Raw genomic sequence first — 14,021 nt, 5'->3', positions numbered from 1 at the left:
TTTCCTTGGCTGAACATTTCTGGTTTATGGATCTTGTATTTTAGAACTGAATAAAGATTTTTTTTGTTTGCAAATTTGTCTTAGAATGTTAATAAAGATGATCAGAAACACCCCCCCCCCCTTGATATGTTTAATTTTGTGCCGCTTGCCACGTTTTATTCCTCTGCAGAGGTCGAACAGAGTTTATGTGCCATATGAAGCCGACTGAACGGCAGAACTCCTCGTCATCTGGGCCAGAATCTGGGAATTGGACTTTGGTTGATGAAGGTGGAGAAGAGGTATTTCTCAACGGGGCCTCCCTGTCCTTTGATCAAAGGCTCTCTAGGGACTGAAGGAAACGAGAATCTACCAATCCATTTTTATCCTTGAAGGAGATTGGGCCCAAAGTCACCCAGTGGGCTTCAGGGCTGGGAGGGGATTTGAACCCAGGTCCTGCCATCCCTAGCACAACATCCTAACCTTCCTATCATCTGAACTGTCAACAGACATGTGGGTGCTTATTTGGCTTTGCCTTAGTCCCTTCTGCTGCTGAGGACTGACCTTGATTCCTGGTTTTTTGGAAATTGCTCCTTGCTATCATTTCACTATTTTTATTTAATTTTATTTTAATCCTTACCTAATACAGAGTTGAAGAAATGCTAAACAGAGCATAAACAATTCTGAGATGGAAATGCTTTGATGTATGGGGAGGTATGAAAAAGGCCCAACTCATAGACTTTCAAATTAAATTGGTGAAGAGAAACAGTATCTGAGATGATAGCAATCCCCAACAAACTTTCGTTCGTTCTTTCGTTTGTTTGTTCGTTCTCTCGTCCTTTCTTCCGTCCTTTCTTCCGTCCTTTCTTCCATCCATCCATCCATCCATCCATCCATCCATCCATCCATCCATCCATCCATCCATCCATCCATCCATCCATCCATCCATCCATCCATCCATCCATCCTTCCTTCCTTCCTTCCTTCCTTCCTTCCTTCCTTCCTTCCTTCCTTCCTTCCTTTCTTTCTTTCTTTCTTTCTTTCTTTCTTTCTTTCTTTCTTTCTTTCTTTCTTTCTTTCTTTCTTTCTTTCTTTCTTTCTTTCTTTCTTAGTCCACCTTTCTCACTGAGACTCAAGGCAGGTTACATAGTGTGAGATGAGTACAATCAATATCAAGGACATTTCCGTAAACAATGCCATATGTTAATTAAATACAAGTTTACAGACATCACATTAGCAAAGGTCTGATACATAGTTGAAGAAATAAGCAATTCTAGGACTGACATTAGACAAGCTAGAACTACCTAGTAGGATTATACTTGGAAGTACAGGCAGCGCATAGTAGCACATACTTAAAGCAACAGATAGGTAAAACTGAACACAGAGATAAAACACTGCTGAAGCAAAGAAATGCCCATCCTCGATGTACTGCTGAGTAGGCCTGGGTGTTAGGAACTATTCCCCCCCCCCCGAAGAATGTGCTGTGGCCAAGGGAATGAGGTATGGGCCTTTTGGTGCCCACTGACAGAAAGTTATATTTTCTAAGCATGCTGACTTCAACAGACTTCAAAGGGTGTAACTCTGATTGTACCATTACGGTATTATTGGAAAAGCTTGGCAGTCACCCGTCCTTCCTTCCTTCCTTCCTTTTTAAGAATGCATTTCTTCTTATCAAGGAATCTCTCCTCACTGTGGTTTCTCCCCTCTTAGGATGAAGACCCTGATACGAGCTGGGTTCTTCTTCTTGAAGATGACTTGGTTGCAATTCTGTCTCAGTTCCCCTTTCATGAACTCTTCCAGCATGTGCTCGGATTTGACAGCAAAGGTGTTTCTCGTAATAAGCAAATTATGTATAAATATTTTTTTAAAAAAGGGTATTGATTTTCTGTTTTATGTGGCACAAAACCGCCGGTTAGATATTGAGGGTTTTATTTTTCAAGGGGCGATTTGGAAGTAACTTTGCACCACTGTTGCGAAGGATTTAGGTACATCTTTCTGTTTGATCAGCTTTGCATGTATCCTTTCTTGGCCAGATTAATAGAGTTAAATGGCAGTTTCACCTAAATTAATTAAAAAATAATAATATTCCTGTTGTAAAACTGAGCAAAGTACTTGAGGCTTGGCTTGAAATATTGGTCAAATGTATATATGGAAGAAAAAGGAACCATAGATTCATCAGGGAATAATCCAGATACTTAAAACTAAGATTTATAATCTAGCAGCTAAACTGGCATGGCTTCTTGATTGTATGGTACGTGAAGGAGTCTATTTGTTAATTGTATAGAACAAACAAACCTGTAGCATTAAATTGATCTGATTTTACAAAAGGCAAAGCGACAAAGGAGACTGCAAAATTGAGAGGCTGTGTGATGTAGTGGTTAGAGTGCCAGGGTAGGACATGGGAGGCTCGAGTTCAAATTTCCTCCCAGCCAATGCTTTTTATTTATATCCTGGGTGACCCTGGGCCAGTTGCTCTGTCTTGGCCTAAACTACTTCATAGGGTTGTAGCAAGGATGGAGTTTAGGGAAGACCCATGTATTCCATCCTGTATCTCCCTGGAGGAAAGGCAGTATTAAAAAATGCGCTTTTTATATAATTAGGATATTTTAATGCCACCTCTTCAGAGTTCTGCTCGAGCTGGCTTACAGTTAAAACCACGTCACAAAATAAAGGCCTCTCTCCTTGTAGGAAGGGTGCAAGGGGGGATGGAGGGAGCGCAGTCAACTAGCAGTGGACGGGCTGTGACCAATCTCTGGGATGGGACGATATGCCACACATAAGCACTGGGACCGTGGTTGAGATGCAGCATTTCTTCATTTTAAACAGTTTCAGGCTTAATCGCTGCTAACAATTGGCTGATTCTCTTTGCTTTTCTGTAATGTGCCTTCGTGTGCTTTTTAAAAAAATTACCCAGGTGTTTATGCTCCTGAAAAAACAACGCCACAAGAGATGATGAAGATCTTTGCGATTGCTAATTCATTAGTGGAGCTTCTCGCTGTGGGGCTGGATACGTTTAACCGGGCGCGATACAGGCAGTTTGTGAAACGAATCGGCCGCCTCATCAGGTGAGGGGAGGGGCAGGGTCCTCCGGTGTGTGGGAGGGACTTCTTTCATCTTTCCTGCCCTGATCAGTGACGGGAGTAGCCTTCTGCCCGAGGAGGCCCTGGATTCCAGGACTGGCTGCTGCCTTGGGATGGCCGCTGAGCAGAATAGATCTCCTGTCTCTGTGTCCAGAAGTAGACCTGCAGCCAGCTCTTAGAGCGAGAGGCTGTGCAGCAAGCCCTGCAAATGGTGGGTTGCTCTGAGCTCGTAGAAGAGCAAGATTCGAACTCGGAAGCACCTTAAAGACCAACAGGATTTCCGCTGTATAATCTTTCGAGAGTCAAAGCCTCAAAAGCTTATACCTCTGCAAATCTGTTTGCGCTCTAAGGTGCAACTGGACTTGAATCTTGCTCTTCCATTGCAGCCCAACAAGGCTACCCACTGTCAGTTCTAGGGATTGCAGTCCATGGCAGATAGATCCCCAAACCCCTCACAGCAAGTACTCCAGGGTCTTGGTTGGAAAGGTTTTATTATAGAGATCCATTAAGTTCACAGGCACTTCCAAAGATGAATAGGATCGGCAGGAATGAGAATACAAGCGTATGCACTTTGATATAAGGAGCAGTTAGCAATAAAGCGCGAAAGTCCCAATTCTCATGAGAAACGCAATAGCTTTGTCTGGCCAGAGAAAGCTGGAAGATTACAAGGAATTCGACTCTGTCTCTTGCGAAGAGTTACACTTTAGTACAAGGTCAGTAAGCAGGATTCAGAGATAACAGTCTCAACATTAGTACTTTTGTTTTTAGGCAAGCTCGAGATGGCATGAATATAATGGTTACAGTACATGAGCATAATAAGAGAGCATATAGTTACACAGTATGATCAAATCAGTACAGGGAACAGAGAACATCTGAATGGCATGGATGAATGGTATGCAGATAAGACATCCACATGAAACTCTTTTCATCTGAGTACGCAGGAAATAAAATAAGTACTAAAAGCCTAAATGTGACAAAAGTCGTCCCTACAGATTACTTTGCCAGGGTGGGATGGGAGTTGAAAGAGGAAAGGATGAAGTCAAAAAAGTATCCCAGCGCTCGCTCCAAAAAAACTAAGGTGTCTTTTAAATTTTTGGCAGCCCTGATGATAGTTTGCATGTGTATGTGTGGAGCGGGGAAAATGGGGACGAGGGGACAGGGCCGATGCATCTCCGAAGAATACTTTTCTTTGCAGTTCTGCTTCACAGCTTTACTTTTTCCCTCTTCTGTACCCTCCTCCCTTGCCCTGTAGGATGACTCTCTGCTACGTTAGCGATCATTGGGCCCAGTACGTCAGCCGTGCCAAGAACTCTGGCTCTGCAGCGCCCCCTTACTCTCTCGAGAAGCTGCAGGTGGAATTTGACGAACTCTTTCTGAGGGCTGTCCTCCATGTGCTGAAGGCAAAAAGGTAGGAAACAGTGGGCTGTGCGTGAGTGTGATGGAGAGGAGATTAATATTGATTATGGAGATCCCGAGTCTTATTTATTTATTTCAAATTTCTATTCCGCCCTCCCCGCGAGCAGGCTCAGGGTGGATAACAACATCTTAAAATACAAAGCACAATAAAAACAACATACTAAAATACAATAAAATCCATACACATTTAAAACATGATGGTGGACAGCCTTCACAGGCAGGGTTAAGATTTTATACACCACCTTTTTCTCTCTTTTTTTCTTTTTTTCTTTCTTCAGGCCGGCAGAGGCCCATCCTCAGCCATATGCCTGGCGGAACGACTCTGTCTTGCAGGCCCGGCGGAAGGATAGTAGGTCCTGCCCGGCCCTGATTTCAGCAGACAGAGCATTCCACCAGGTGGGAGCCAGGACCGAAAAGGCCCTGGCTTTAGTCGAGGCTAGGCGGGCCCCCTTAGGGCCAGGGACCACCAACAGCTGTTTGTCCCCTGATCGGAGTGTCCTCCGGGGAATATATGGGGAGAGACGGTCCCGTAGATACGCTGGTCCCAGTCCGCACAGGACCTTATAGGTCTGCACAGGACCTTGAATCTGATCCAGTACTCCACTGGCAACCAATGCAGCTCGCGTAAGATCGGTGTTATATGTGCCTTATTTGGCACTCTTGTAATAACATGCGCTGCTGCATTTTGTACCAGATGTAATCTCTGGGTCAGGCTCAAGGGCAGCCCCGCGTAGAGCGAGTTACAGTGATTCCCTCTTGTTGAAAAGAGGGGAGAGAAAGAGCTGTGAAATCATGTGGGACGTGTGGAAAGTTTATAGCTGAAATTTTCAAACTGGCAGGAAATCTGGTATTTTAACCTTCTGTTCTATCTGAATTGCACACTGTTGTAGCTTGCAGTAGCCTTTGGTATACAGTTGATTGTCAAGAATGGGAATGCCGATCACAGAGCTGTTACTTGTGGGAGAGTGTGCCCAGGTTAAAGTACGGTCCCGGTTTACACACACTGCCCATCTGCAGTTTTGCTATGCTGGTGTGAGCTCTGGCCTCTGGTACAGGATTTGAGCAGTCGACATCTCAGCTGATGTGTTTCTTTTTAAGACCGTGCTTCTATCCCATCGAAGCCATGGACCAAATTTTGGCAGCGTTTGGGCATCGGCTTTGTGGGAGAGATCCATCATAGCTCAGAGGCAGAGCGCTTGCTTTGTGTAGTATCTCCAGTTCAGAAGGCTCTCAGGGAGCAAGGCCTATGCCCAATGCCTCTGCTTGTAGAATAGCCGTTGCTGGGCTCAGTAGATCAATAGTCTGACTCTGTGTAAGGCAGTTATATATGTGCAAATTCTGTCTTCGCACATGACCTCTTTGTATGTGCAAGGTTCCTCTTCATACTTGGGGAGAACCAGGGATGGGGAGGGGCCATTGCTGAGGGCCAGAGGATCTGCTTGGCATGCAGAAGGTCCCAGGTTCGAGTCCTGGCATTTCCAGCTAAAAGGACCAGGGGGCAGGGAATGTGAAAGTTCTTGACCTGAGCTTCTGGGCAGCAGCTGCCAGTCTGAGCAGACAATACTGATCTTGATGGACCAAAAGGCCCAATTCAGTAGAATTGCTATCACCAGTGTGATAGCAGCGGTTGGAGAGCTGGACCTAGGCTCTGTCAGATATGGCCACAAGTTTGCTCCTCAATGGTTGATCGTGAGCTACTCCCTGTCTCAGCCCTAACCTACCTCACAGGACTGTTGTGAGAATAAAACGAGGGAAGTGAATCCTGTAAACCACCCCGAGCACCTTGGAAGACAGGAAAAATGAAAGTGAGACAGACCAGTGATTCTTAACCAGAGTCCTCTAGCCTCTCTAGACAGTCTCCGAATCTTGGGGTACATTCAGAACTTTGGTAGGGGACAAATAAAGGGTGTGTGTGACTTTAAGCAGCCCACTCTCCAAGTCTGCAGTGGCTTTGGCCAGCCAGCAGAGGCTTTATACTGTTCACCGCACCCTGAGGATAAAATCCCAGATCCTTGATTTCTCCCTTAGACACTCGAAATGGTACACGTCAGATAGACATCTATAATGGACCCCCCTTCTCTCCCCCTACTTTGAGACAGATTTTCCCTCCAAAACCTTAGTTTGCTTGATTGGGCTGAGCAACCACAAGTAGTGTGTCTAAGTTGTGGTTCTTTTTCTGTCCCACCTTGAGAAGCAGTTACTGTTTTGGCTTTTCAGCCCAGCTCAGAGACTTGATGGGGGTGGGGGAGGCAAATAGAATCCCTCTTCTTCTGTGTATGAAATGGCTGGAGGCTGAATAATATTCAGAAGAAACACACTTTATTGTGCAGGCAGGGATGGAATAAGGGTAGTCAGGGAATAAAAGTGGAGAGGTAAAACTTGCTCGTAGAACAGAATACTTTAAAAGTAACGGGCAAAATAAATTCTTTTAAGCTCAGTTTCTTATTCTTAGACCTAGTTAGTGAGAAGTATTTTGTTTACTCCTTCGGTTACTGTAACAAAGCTCCCCCTTTAAACTTGGGTTTCCAGATATTAGCTCAATATAGTTTTCCCTTCTCAGAGCCAAACCTCCTTTAGGCAGTGGGTAGGAATTATTATTATTCACCTAAGAAGACATAACCCTATTTACTTGGCTTGAATGGGAGTCTCCACATACTACCCACTCACTCTGCCAAAAACTAATACCCAGTTCTGTCTTGGCTGTACAAATGGATTTCAGCTTGAGCTGGCTTTTATACTTGGAATCCTTAACTATAAATCTTCCTTAAGGCAATGTTGTTACAGTTAGGGCAAACATTTTCCTTTCTCTTACTTCAAAGGGATGCCTGTCTGACCCTCCTTGTCAAACACTCTCACACTCCATTCTCTCCTGCTAACTCTTAACTAAAAACCTGTCAGCACCAACTGTCATTCTGAAGCCAATTCTCTGACTAGCCTGTGAGATTGAAGGGCGAGCATCCTGTCAATCAAGCTCTCGCATCTCTCAGTGCTGCACTGTGAAAACCTTTAATTAAATTGCATTTCTGTCACAACATCAAACCGAACATGACAAAAGTTGTCTGATGGCCAGTGGGCCCACAGGTCTCATTGGACGTATACCTGAGATCTCTCTGTTGTATGCATATAGTGCAAATACTCCTTTATAAATAAAGCTTTGCTAAGAGTATTCATTTGTTGCTTGTCACCCTGGGGTGGGGGAGGGAGTTGATAATGATGTTTACTTTAAAAAAATTATTCATGCAAAACAAACAAAATAAAAAGAATGAAACAAAAAAATGCTGGCAACAGAAACAAAAACACTGTTGGCAAATCTATACATACGGTTGTAAAAAAGGTTTCCAAATGTCTCAAAATAAGTCCACATACAAAATTGTCGTCTATATGTGATATGTTCAAATGCTGATAAGTAGAGGCAGGCGTGAACTGAAGTTCGTCATGAACTGGGCTGGTTCATGAACCAGCGGTTCATGGGAGCTCCTTTCTCACGAACCACGATGAATTTTAGCCTGGTTTGTATTTTGGTTTGTCAACTGCAGGCAGCCCGGCGCTGATCAATCAGTTTCATAGGCAATGGGGGGGATGGGCTCTTTGCAGACCTTATGCTGACCTGGAAGTGACATTTTCATGAACTGAATGAAACCGGTTCATGAACCGGGGCAAGTTCGTGGTTCCTGAAACGCGATGACCCACAAACCGCACAGTTTGGAATTTTCCCGGTTCGTGCCCATTTCTACTGATAAGTTTATAAGGTCTTCAATCCAATGAGTTACAGGAGGTGGGCTTTTGTCTTTCCAGTGTTATAGTATAAATCTTTTAGCAACTGTAAGGGCATGGAGGCTCCATTTTCATTGACCATCAGTTAGGTTCCAAGAGACAGGCAAATAGTTTAAAAGTACACCACCGTACTAAAAAAAAAAGAGTATTCTAATACAAAATTAATATAGGGAATGACTCCCTCCCCAAAGGGCTGAATGACTGGAAATGATAATGATGTTGCATACTTGGTTGGGTGTAACGAATTACAGATTAAGAACCGCAGTGATAGACCAACTGACCCACGGCTGAGCTGCGCATCGTCTCTTTCTTCATCTCATGCTAAAGCAGGACCAAAAACCTGTCGTCTGTTTCCGGAGTGTTTCTCACTGGGTTTCCAATCCTACAGGCTGGGAGTATGGCTCTTCATGTCAGAGATGCCATATGGAACCCTGTCCAGCAATATGCTCTGGAAACTATTCTCCATAATGCACTGTGCGGAAAGCGAGAACCTGGAGAAGACGTGTGCCACCATGCAGCTTGCTGACTGCAAACGCGAGCTCAAAGGTACTGCCCCTTTCTGGGGAGGGAATTTTGGCTGCTGTTTATAGCTGAATTTTTGTATGCTCTCTGCTCCTGTGAAAACAGTACCTGGTGGAGGCTGGGAGTCTTGAGAATAGCTCAGTCTGTGCATGAGCAGTAGGTTGCTCAGACTGAGGGGCCAAGCTAAACTCTGGAGTTATGTATAGGGCCTGGTGGGATCCTCTTGGCCGCTTGTATCCTGATCCCTGCCAAGTTGGCAGCTGCAATGCCACTCTTTGACCATGTGTTGTAGTGGCGCTGAAATACAAGACAGAATAGGCCAACCAGCTCCTTCCTGTGGCTGTGAATATATTGCCTGGCTCTTGTTCCTGCAATTCCAGGTCAAGACCCCTTTAAAGAAGGGTTTGAACACGTAGCCAGGCCTCCTTAGCTTTAGGGAGGTCTTGCCTTCTCTTGCAATGACTTTCTGTGAGCCCTGCCGTTTTGTTTATGAAAAAAACCTTACCGTTTGTTTAATCTGTTGCCGGGGCATTGTGGTCGGGAATGCTTAGGTGGTTCTGCGTGGTACTAGATAGATACTTTCTTTTTAGGCCACAGGCTGGTTGTAGAGAGGCAGTAGCTTCCTGGCAGAGTAGCTTTTTCTGCATTTCGTAAGTTATGTTTGTGGCATCTCTTGGGTAGCAGTGGAAAAGGCCTTTCTCTTCCAGAGATCTCTAGCAGTTGAAGTTGGTTGACAGTACAGAGCTAGGGGGTCCAGTGGTACCCTAGCTCCATATGTTATTTGCCCTGGGTGCCGGTTCTTAGGAAAATGTGACTGGTACCAGCTGCTTTTGCAGATGGTATCATCATCATCAACACAGCAACAATAACAATGATATTTGATTTATGTACCGCCCTTCAGGACAACTTAACACCTACTCAGAGGGGTTCACAAAGTGTGTTATTATTACCTTCATGACAATCACTCTATGAGGTGGGTAGGACTGAGCAAGCTCTGAGGGAGCTGTGACTGACATTAATAATAATAACATTCTATTTATATACCACCCTTCATGACAACTTAACGCCCACTCAGAGTGGTTTACAAAGTATGTTATTATTATCCCCACAAACAGATACCCTGTGAGGTGGGTGGGGCTGAGAGAGCTCTGAGAGAGCTGCGACTGACCCAAGGTCACCCAGCTGGCTTCAGGGGGAGGAGCGGGGAATCAAATTTGGTTCTCTAGATTAGAGTCCCGCCGCTTTTAACCGCTACACCAAACTGGCTCATACCTGCCAGCAGTGTGGGGAAAGGGAGTCATCCCAGCTGGTTTGATTCCCACGTTTCTGTTCTGTCGGAATATAGAGTAAAAACAAAAAAAAGCACGTTCAGTGAAGGCTTTTGGTATTCGGGTCTAGAAATAAAGTCTGTCTCTTCCACGCCATTGGCAGACCCCGCCCACCTTGAGAAGTTTGCGAAGTACCTGCAGTCGATGAACGGCTCGGAGGAAATTTGCCTGCTGACGACATTTGCCCAGATGGCACAGACCAAACGAGATGACGCGGATGAAGATTTCATCCGCGTCATCGTGCTCGAGATCTACGAGGTGAGTGCGATGCCCTTGGAAAGAGGGAGCTGCTGGTGCTTCCGGCAGGAGGCAGAATGCTGTGCTCTGAGAGCGGCTTTGTCCTAGGGAGCTGACGAAAGGCACGTTTGTCCCTGCTTCGAATCGTTCTTCTGCCATGAACTCAGGAGACGGCTTTATACCAACTGCTGCCTTCCAGTCTTTCCATCTGAACCTGGAGTAGCAAAGCCCTCTTCATTTGTGCGGTGCCTGCGCTCCTTTGGTTGCATTCTGTTTTGGTTCGTGGTGGCTGCGTTGCAAAATGATTGAAATCATTGTTCCGTTGGCTTTTTCGGGACACCTCGATTTTGGGTTCTTAAGCATCAGGAGGTGTGCATTCTTTAATTTTTTAAAATTTAAATAAAAAAGTTAATCTTTATTTTTTAAAAATTAACTTGCATCTTAATCACGGGTTATATTGAACAAATATTTCAGCTCTGTCACAAGCTAAGCAAGTCAATTGGCAACTTCTGGCAACACCCTGATGTAAATACAGTGAAATGTGTATAGAGGCATTTCTGTTACAGTAATCAAAACCATTGCAAATTAGTTTAACGATACAGAAAGAAAGCTTGTGATGAAGCTTGTGTTGTTTTAAAGTTAAATATGTAGGATTTAGTTTGGCTTTGCTTTGGTTAGATCAGCCTTCTACAGTTTTGCAGGGCAAGTGAGATGTTCTGCCAGGTTTATGGCTGAGGTCAGCAATGGTTGCCACCATATCCAGTGTAAGGCCAATTCTATCCCCTTATGGAGAGCAGAAACATTTATTTTGAACTATTTTAATGGTTTTATCCTGATGGATTGACTTAATTTTTGATCGTCTGTGCATTTAATAACGCATATTTCTTTATGTTGTTAGACTTGTATTAGAAATGTTGTACACTGCCCTAAGCCCAATTAAGGGGAAGGGTAGTTTAGAAATATAAATAAATATTACAGTATAGCCAAAAAAGGGAGCAGGGAGACATTTTTCCTGGAAGTCGGAGGTGGAGGTATGGTTCTTCCATTCCCTGGAAGTGATAAGAAGTTTTATCTGATACTATAATATTCCCTGTTTTTACTTTTTAAAACAAAACCGCTTTTCTCTTTTCCCCCCAGGTGTCCTATGTCAGCCTTTCCACAAGAGAGACGTTTTCGAAGGTGGGCCGGGAGCTCCTGAGCGCCATCACAACTGTCCACACCAGCATGATTTCTGTTCTGCTGGATCGAGTCCGAGAGACCATTGAGAGAGTTGGCATGGTATGCGCTCTTCTGCATCAAAGGGAAAGTCCCCCGTGTATAATACCCAAGTCTAGAGGATGACCTTAGACCAAGGTGGCATGTTGCTCTGTGGCTTGACCAAACAAAACAGATACCCTGCCAAAATTGCACGTGTGCATATGTTATACTGAATCAGACCCTTGATCCATCAAGGCAGATATTGGCAGATTGGCTCTCCGGGGTCTCGGGAAGAAGTCTTTTACACCACCTGTTGTCTAGTCCTTAACTGGGAACGCCGGGGATTAAGTCTGGGACCTTCTGTATTCTGTGCCAGGAAGAACTGTCTGTAAAACCAGCTCAGTGTTTTATATAATTTTATTCTGTTTGTGGCCAGGAGGGGCAAAGATCTGCAACATCATTCCCTTACCAGTGGAAATCTTGCAACACAATGTGTTACCTTCTGCTGAGATGAAGGGCCGTTTTAGAATTCCCCCTGAGAAATGTTATTGTACTTATTGTAAGGATCAAGTTAACTCAATTGCCCATATCCTTTTTAGCTGCCCCCGTTATAATTTCCTTTGCTGTCAGGCTCGTCCGCATCGGACATTCGCAACTAATATATTACTCCCTGGACTTGACTGTCTACAGAACATTTCTGAACAACAGAAATTAAAGATTTTACTATCAGGCAAGATTAAAAAAGCACACATGTGATCTAGCCATATTTATTTACGCAGTTACGAATTACTTATAAAATACTTTGACGTATGGCTTGTAGGCTGTTAAGTTACAGGGAAAGGAAGGGAATCTTGTCCATCCTCTCTCTCGATGTCTAAGGCATCACGTCGTATCTGGGTAGCCAAAAGGGCTGTAAACATGATTTTTCTTAAATTAAGGTTGAGATTCACGTACTGCTTAATGCTGCACTCCACACTTGTCAAAAACAATAGGGATGCATTCTTAAATTTTATTTATTTAGAACATGTTAACATTGCCTCTTCAGGAACTTGCTGAAGGTGGCTGACAAAACAAAAATAATAAAAGCAAAACATGAAAAGAGATTAATTAAAATCCGGCATTTTTTCTTCCTTTCAAGGTTTCCCTTTATTTATTTAAAGAACTCCCAATGCATCTCTGGAAACCGTCTCCTTCGGAAGTGTCTCTGATCCGAAGCTGGCTGCTGGATTACAACTTGACTGCTGTCGAGAACAAGCTAGCCTGTGTTATCCTGGAAGGGCTGAACTGGGGACCTGGCGAGCACGTATGTATCAAAAGCTCAAAATGAACCCAGACTGACTGCGAATGAGCCAGCTTTATGGCTTGGACCTGGGTTGGGGGTGGGGGGGACCGTCAGCAAGATCGTCTGCCCCTTTTTTGTTTCTTCCTTCGTGCCTTCTCAGAAACGTAGACTTCTTCTTGCACTTCTAAAGGTTGTTTGGTCTGGTCTGTTTTTTCTCCTCAGCTGTGTAGCTCCCCCTCAGACTAGTTAATGAGTCTGGAGACTAGTTGATAGACAGAGTAGGTAGACATATTCATGCTTCCTGGCGTATGCTAGGGATATTGACTGAGCGCAGCGTATGTCCTTGCTGTCTGTCTGGCAGGTGACTTGAGGCCAGAGGGCTATCTTTGGCCTAAGTGCTTCTTTCAGAGCTTCCTGCATTCCTTTAAATGAAGCATTTCATTACTAAGTGACATGTATTGGGTTGCATCCGAATCGTGGGTTTGGATCACAGAATTGATTTCCATGAGCAGAGAGAGAGCCTTGTGTATGGAAGGGGATCTTTGGGTTCTAGCTCTGTAGTTTGCATCCAACTTAGAATTCCCCATTACTTCTACAGTGCTACCCCATCAGGGCCCAAAACGGCCCCTGCCCCAGGGAGCTTACAGTGTGTTTGATTTTATCCCCTCCTGCTTAGGAGCTTGCGGTGGCGTACTCCCCTCCCCTCGTTTTTTCATACCGGCTTTGTGAGGTGTGTATTAGTGAGAAATGGTCGCTGTCCCAGAGTCACCCCATGAGCTCCGTGATAATGTCATGCTTTGAACCCAGAACTTCCCAGCTCTAACCAACTGGCTTAAAAAAAAAGAAAAAGGAATTAAGCTCGTTCTCTTTTCAGGGTTATCTCCACCTTGATCCAGCTGTCCATGCAGAAGTTGCGCTAACAGTCTTAGAAGCTTACCAAAAGTATCTCCCCCAGAAACCGTACAGCGGACTCATCTCTGAAAGCATCAAGCAGGTACCGTCCCCTTCTCTCGGAAAGTTTGCTGTGGGTCAGGAAAGCTGGGATTCCCCTGAATTCTTAGAAAAGCCCGCAGCGCCCTTTCATCGGCTTACGTTAATATTACTCTAGCTTTTCCGCTGAAGTCTTGTCGGTATTGACAAGTTTGCTGCAAATTCACTGTGGGGTGAAATTGATTTCAGTAGCTGCTTTTATGAAAACACTTTGGAAGCA

At 44.5% G+C, this 14,021-nt stretch overlaps 1 protein-coding gene across 1 annotated transcript in view; it reads left to right on the top strand.

The window, feature by feature from the left end:
* Nucleotides 1-14,021, top strand: part of EPG5 (ectopic P-granules 5 autophagy tethering factor) — an 86,070-nt gene that overhangs the window by 21,851 nt on the left and 50,198 nt on the right. Inside the window, exons 7-15 of the mRNA XM_054986445.1 lie at nucleotides 170-278; nucleotides 1,686-1,800; nucleotides 2,890-3,040; nucleotides 4,308-4,463; nucleotides 8,634-8,791; nucleotides 10,199-10,353; nucleotides 11,470-11,610; nucleotides 12,668-12,832; nucleotides 13,686-13,805. Coding sequence (XP_054842420.1) covers nucleotides 170-278; nucleotides 1,686-1,800; nucleotides 2,890-3,040; nucleotides 4,308-4,463; nucleotides 8,634-8,791; nucleotides 10,199-10,353; nucleotides 11,470-11,610; nucleotides 12,668-12,832; nucleotides 13,686-13,805 — 1,270 coding nt within the window. The remainder of the gene's footprint in view (nucleotides 1-169; nucleotides 279-1,685; nucleotides 1,801-2,889; nucleotides 3,041-4,307; nucleotides 4,464-8,633; nucleotides 8,792-10,198; nucleotides 10,354-11,469; nucleotides 11,611-12,667; nucleotides 12,833-13,685; nucleotides 13,806-14,021) is intronic.

The sequence above is a fragment of the Eublepharis macularius genome, chromosome 8, assembly GCF_028583425.1.
Source record: "Eublepharis macularius isolate TG4126 chromosome 8, MPM_Emac_v1.0, whole genome shotgun sequence".
NCBI classification, from domain to species: Eukaryota; Metazoa; Chordata; class Lepidosauria; order Squamata; family Eublepharidae; genus Eublepharis; species Eublepharis macularius.
The sequence above is the reverse complement of the archived record's forward strand: the minus strand, read 5'-3'. Positions and strand labels throughout refer to the sequence as shown.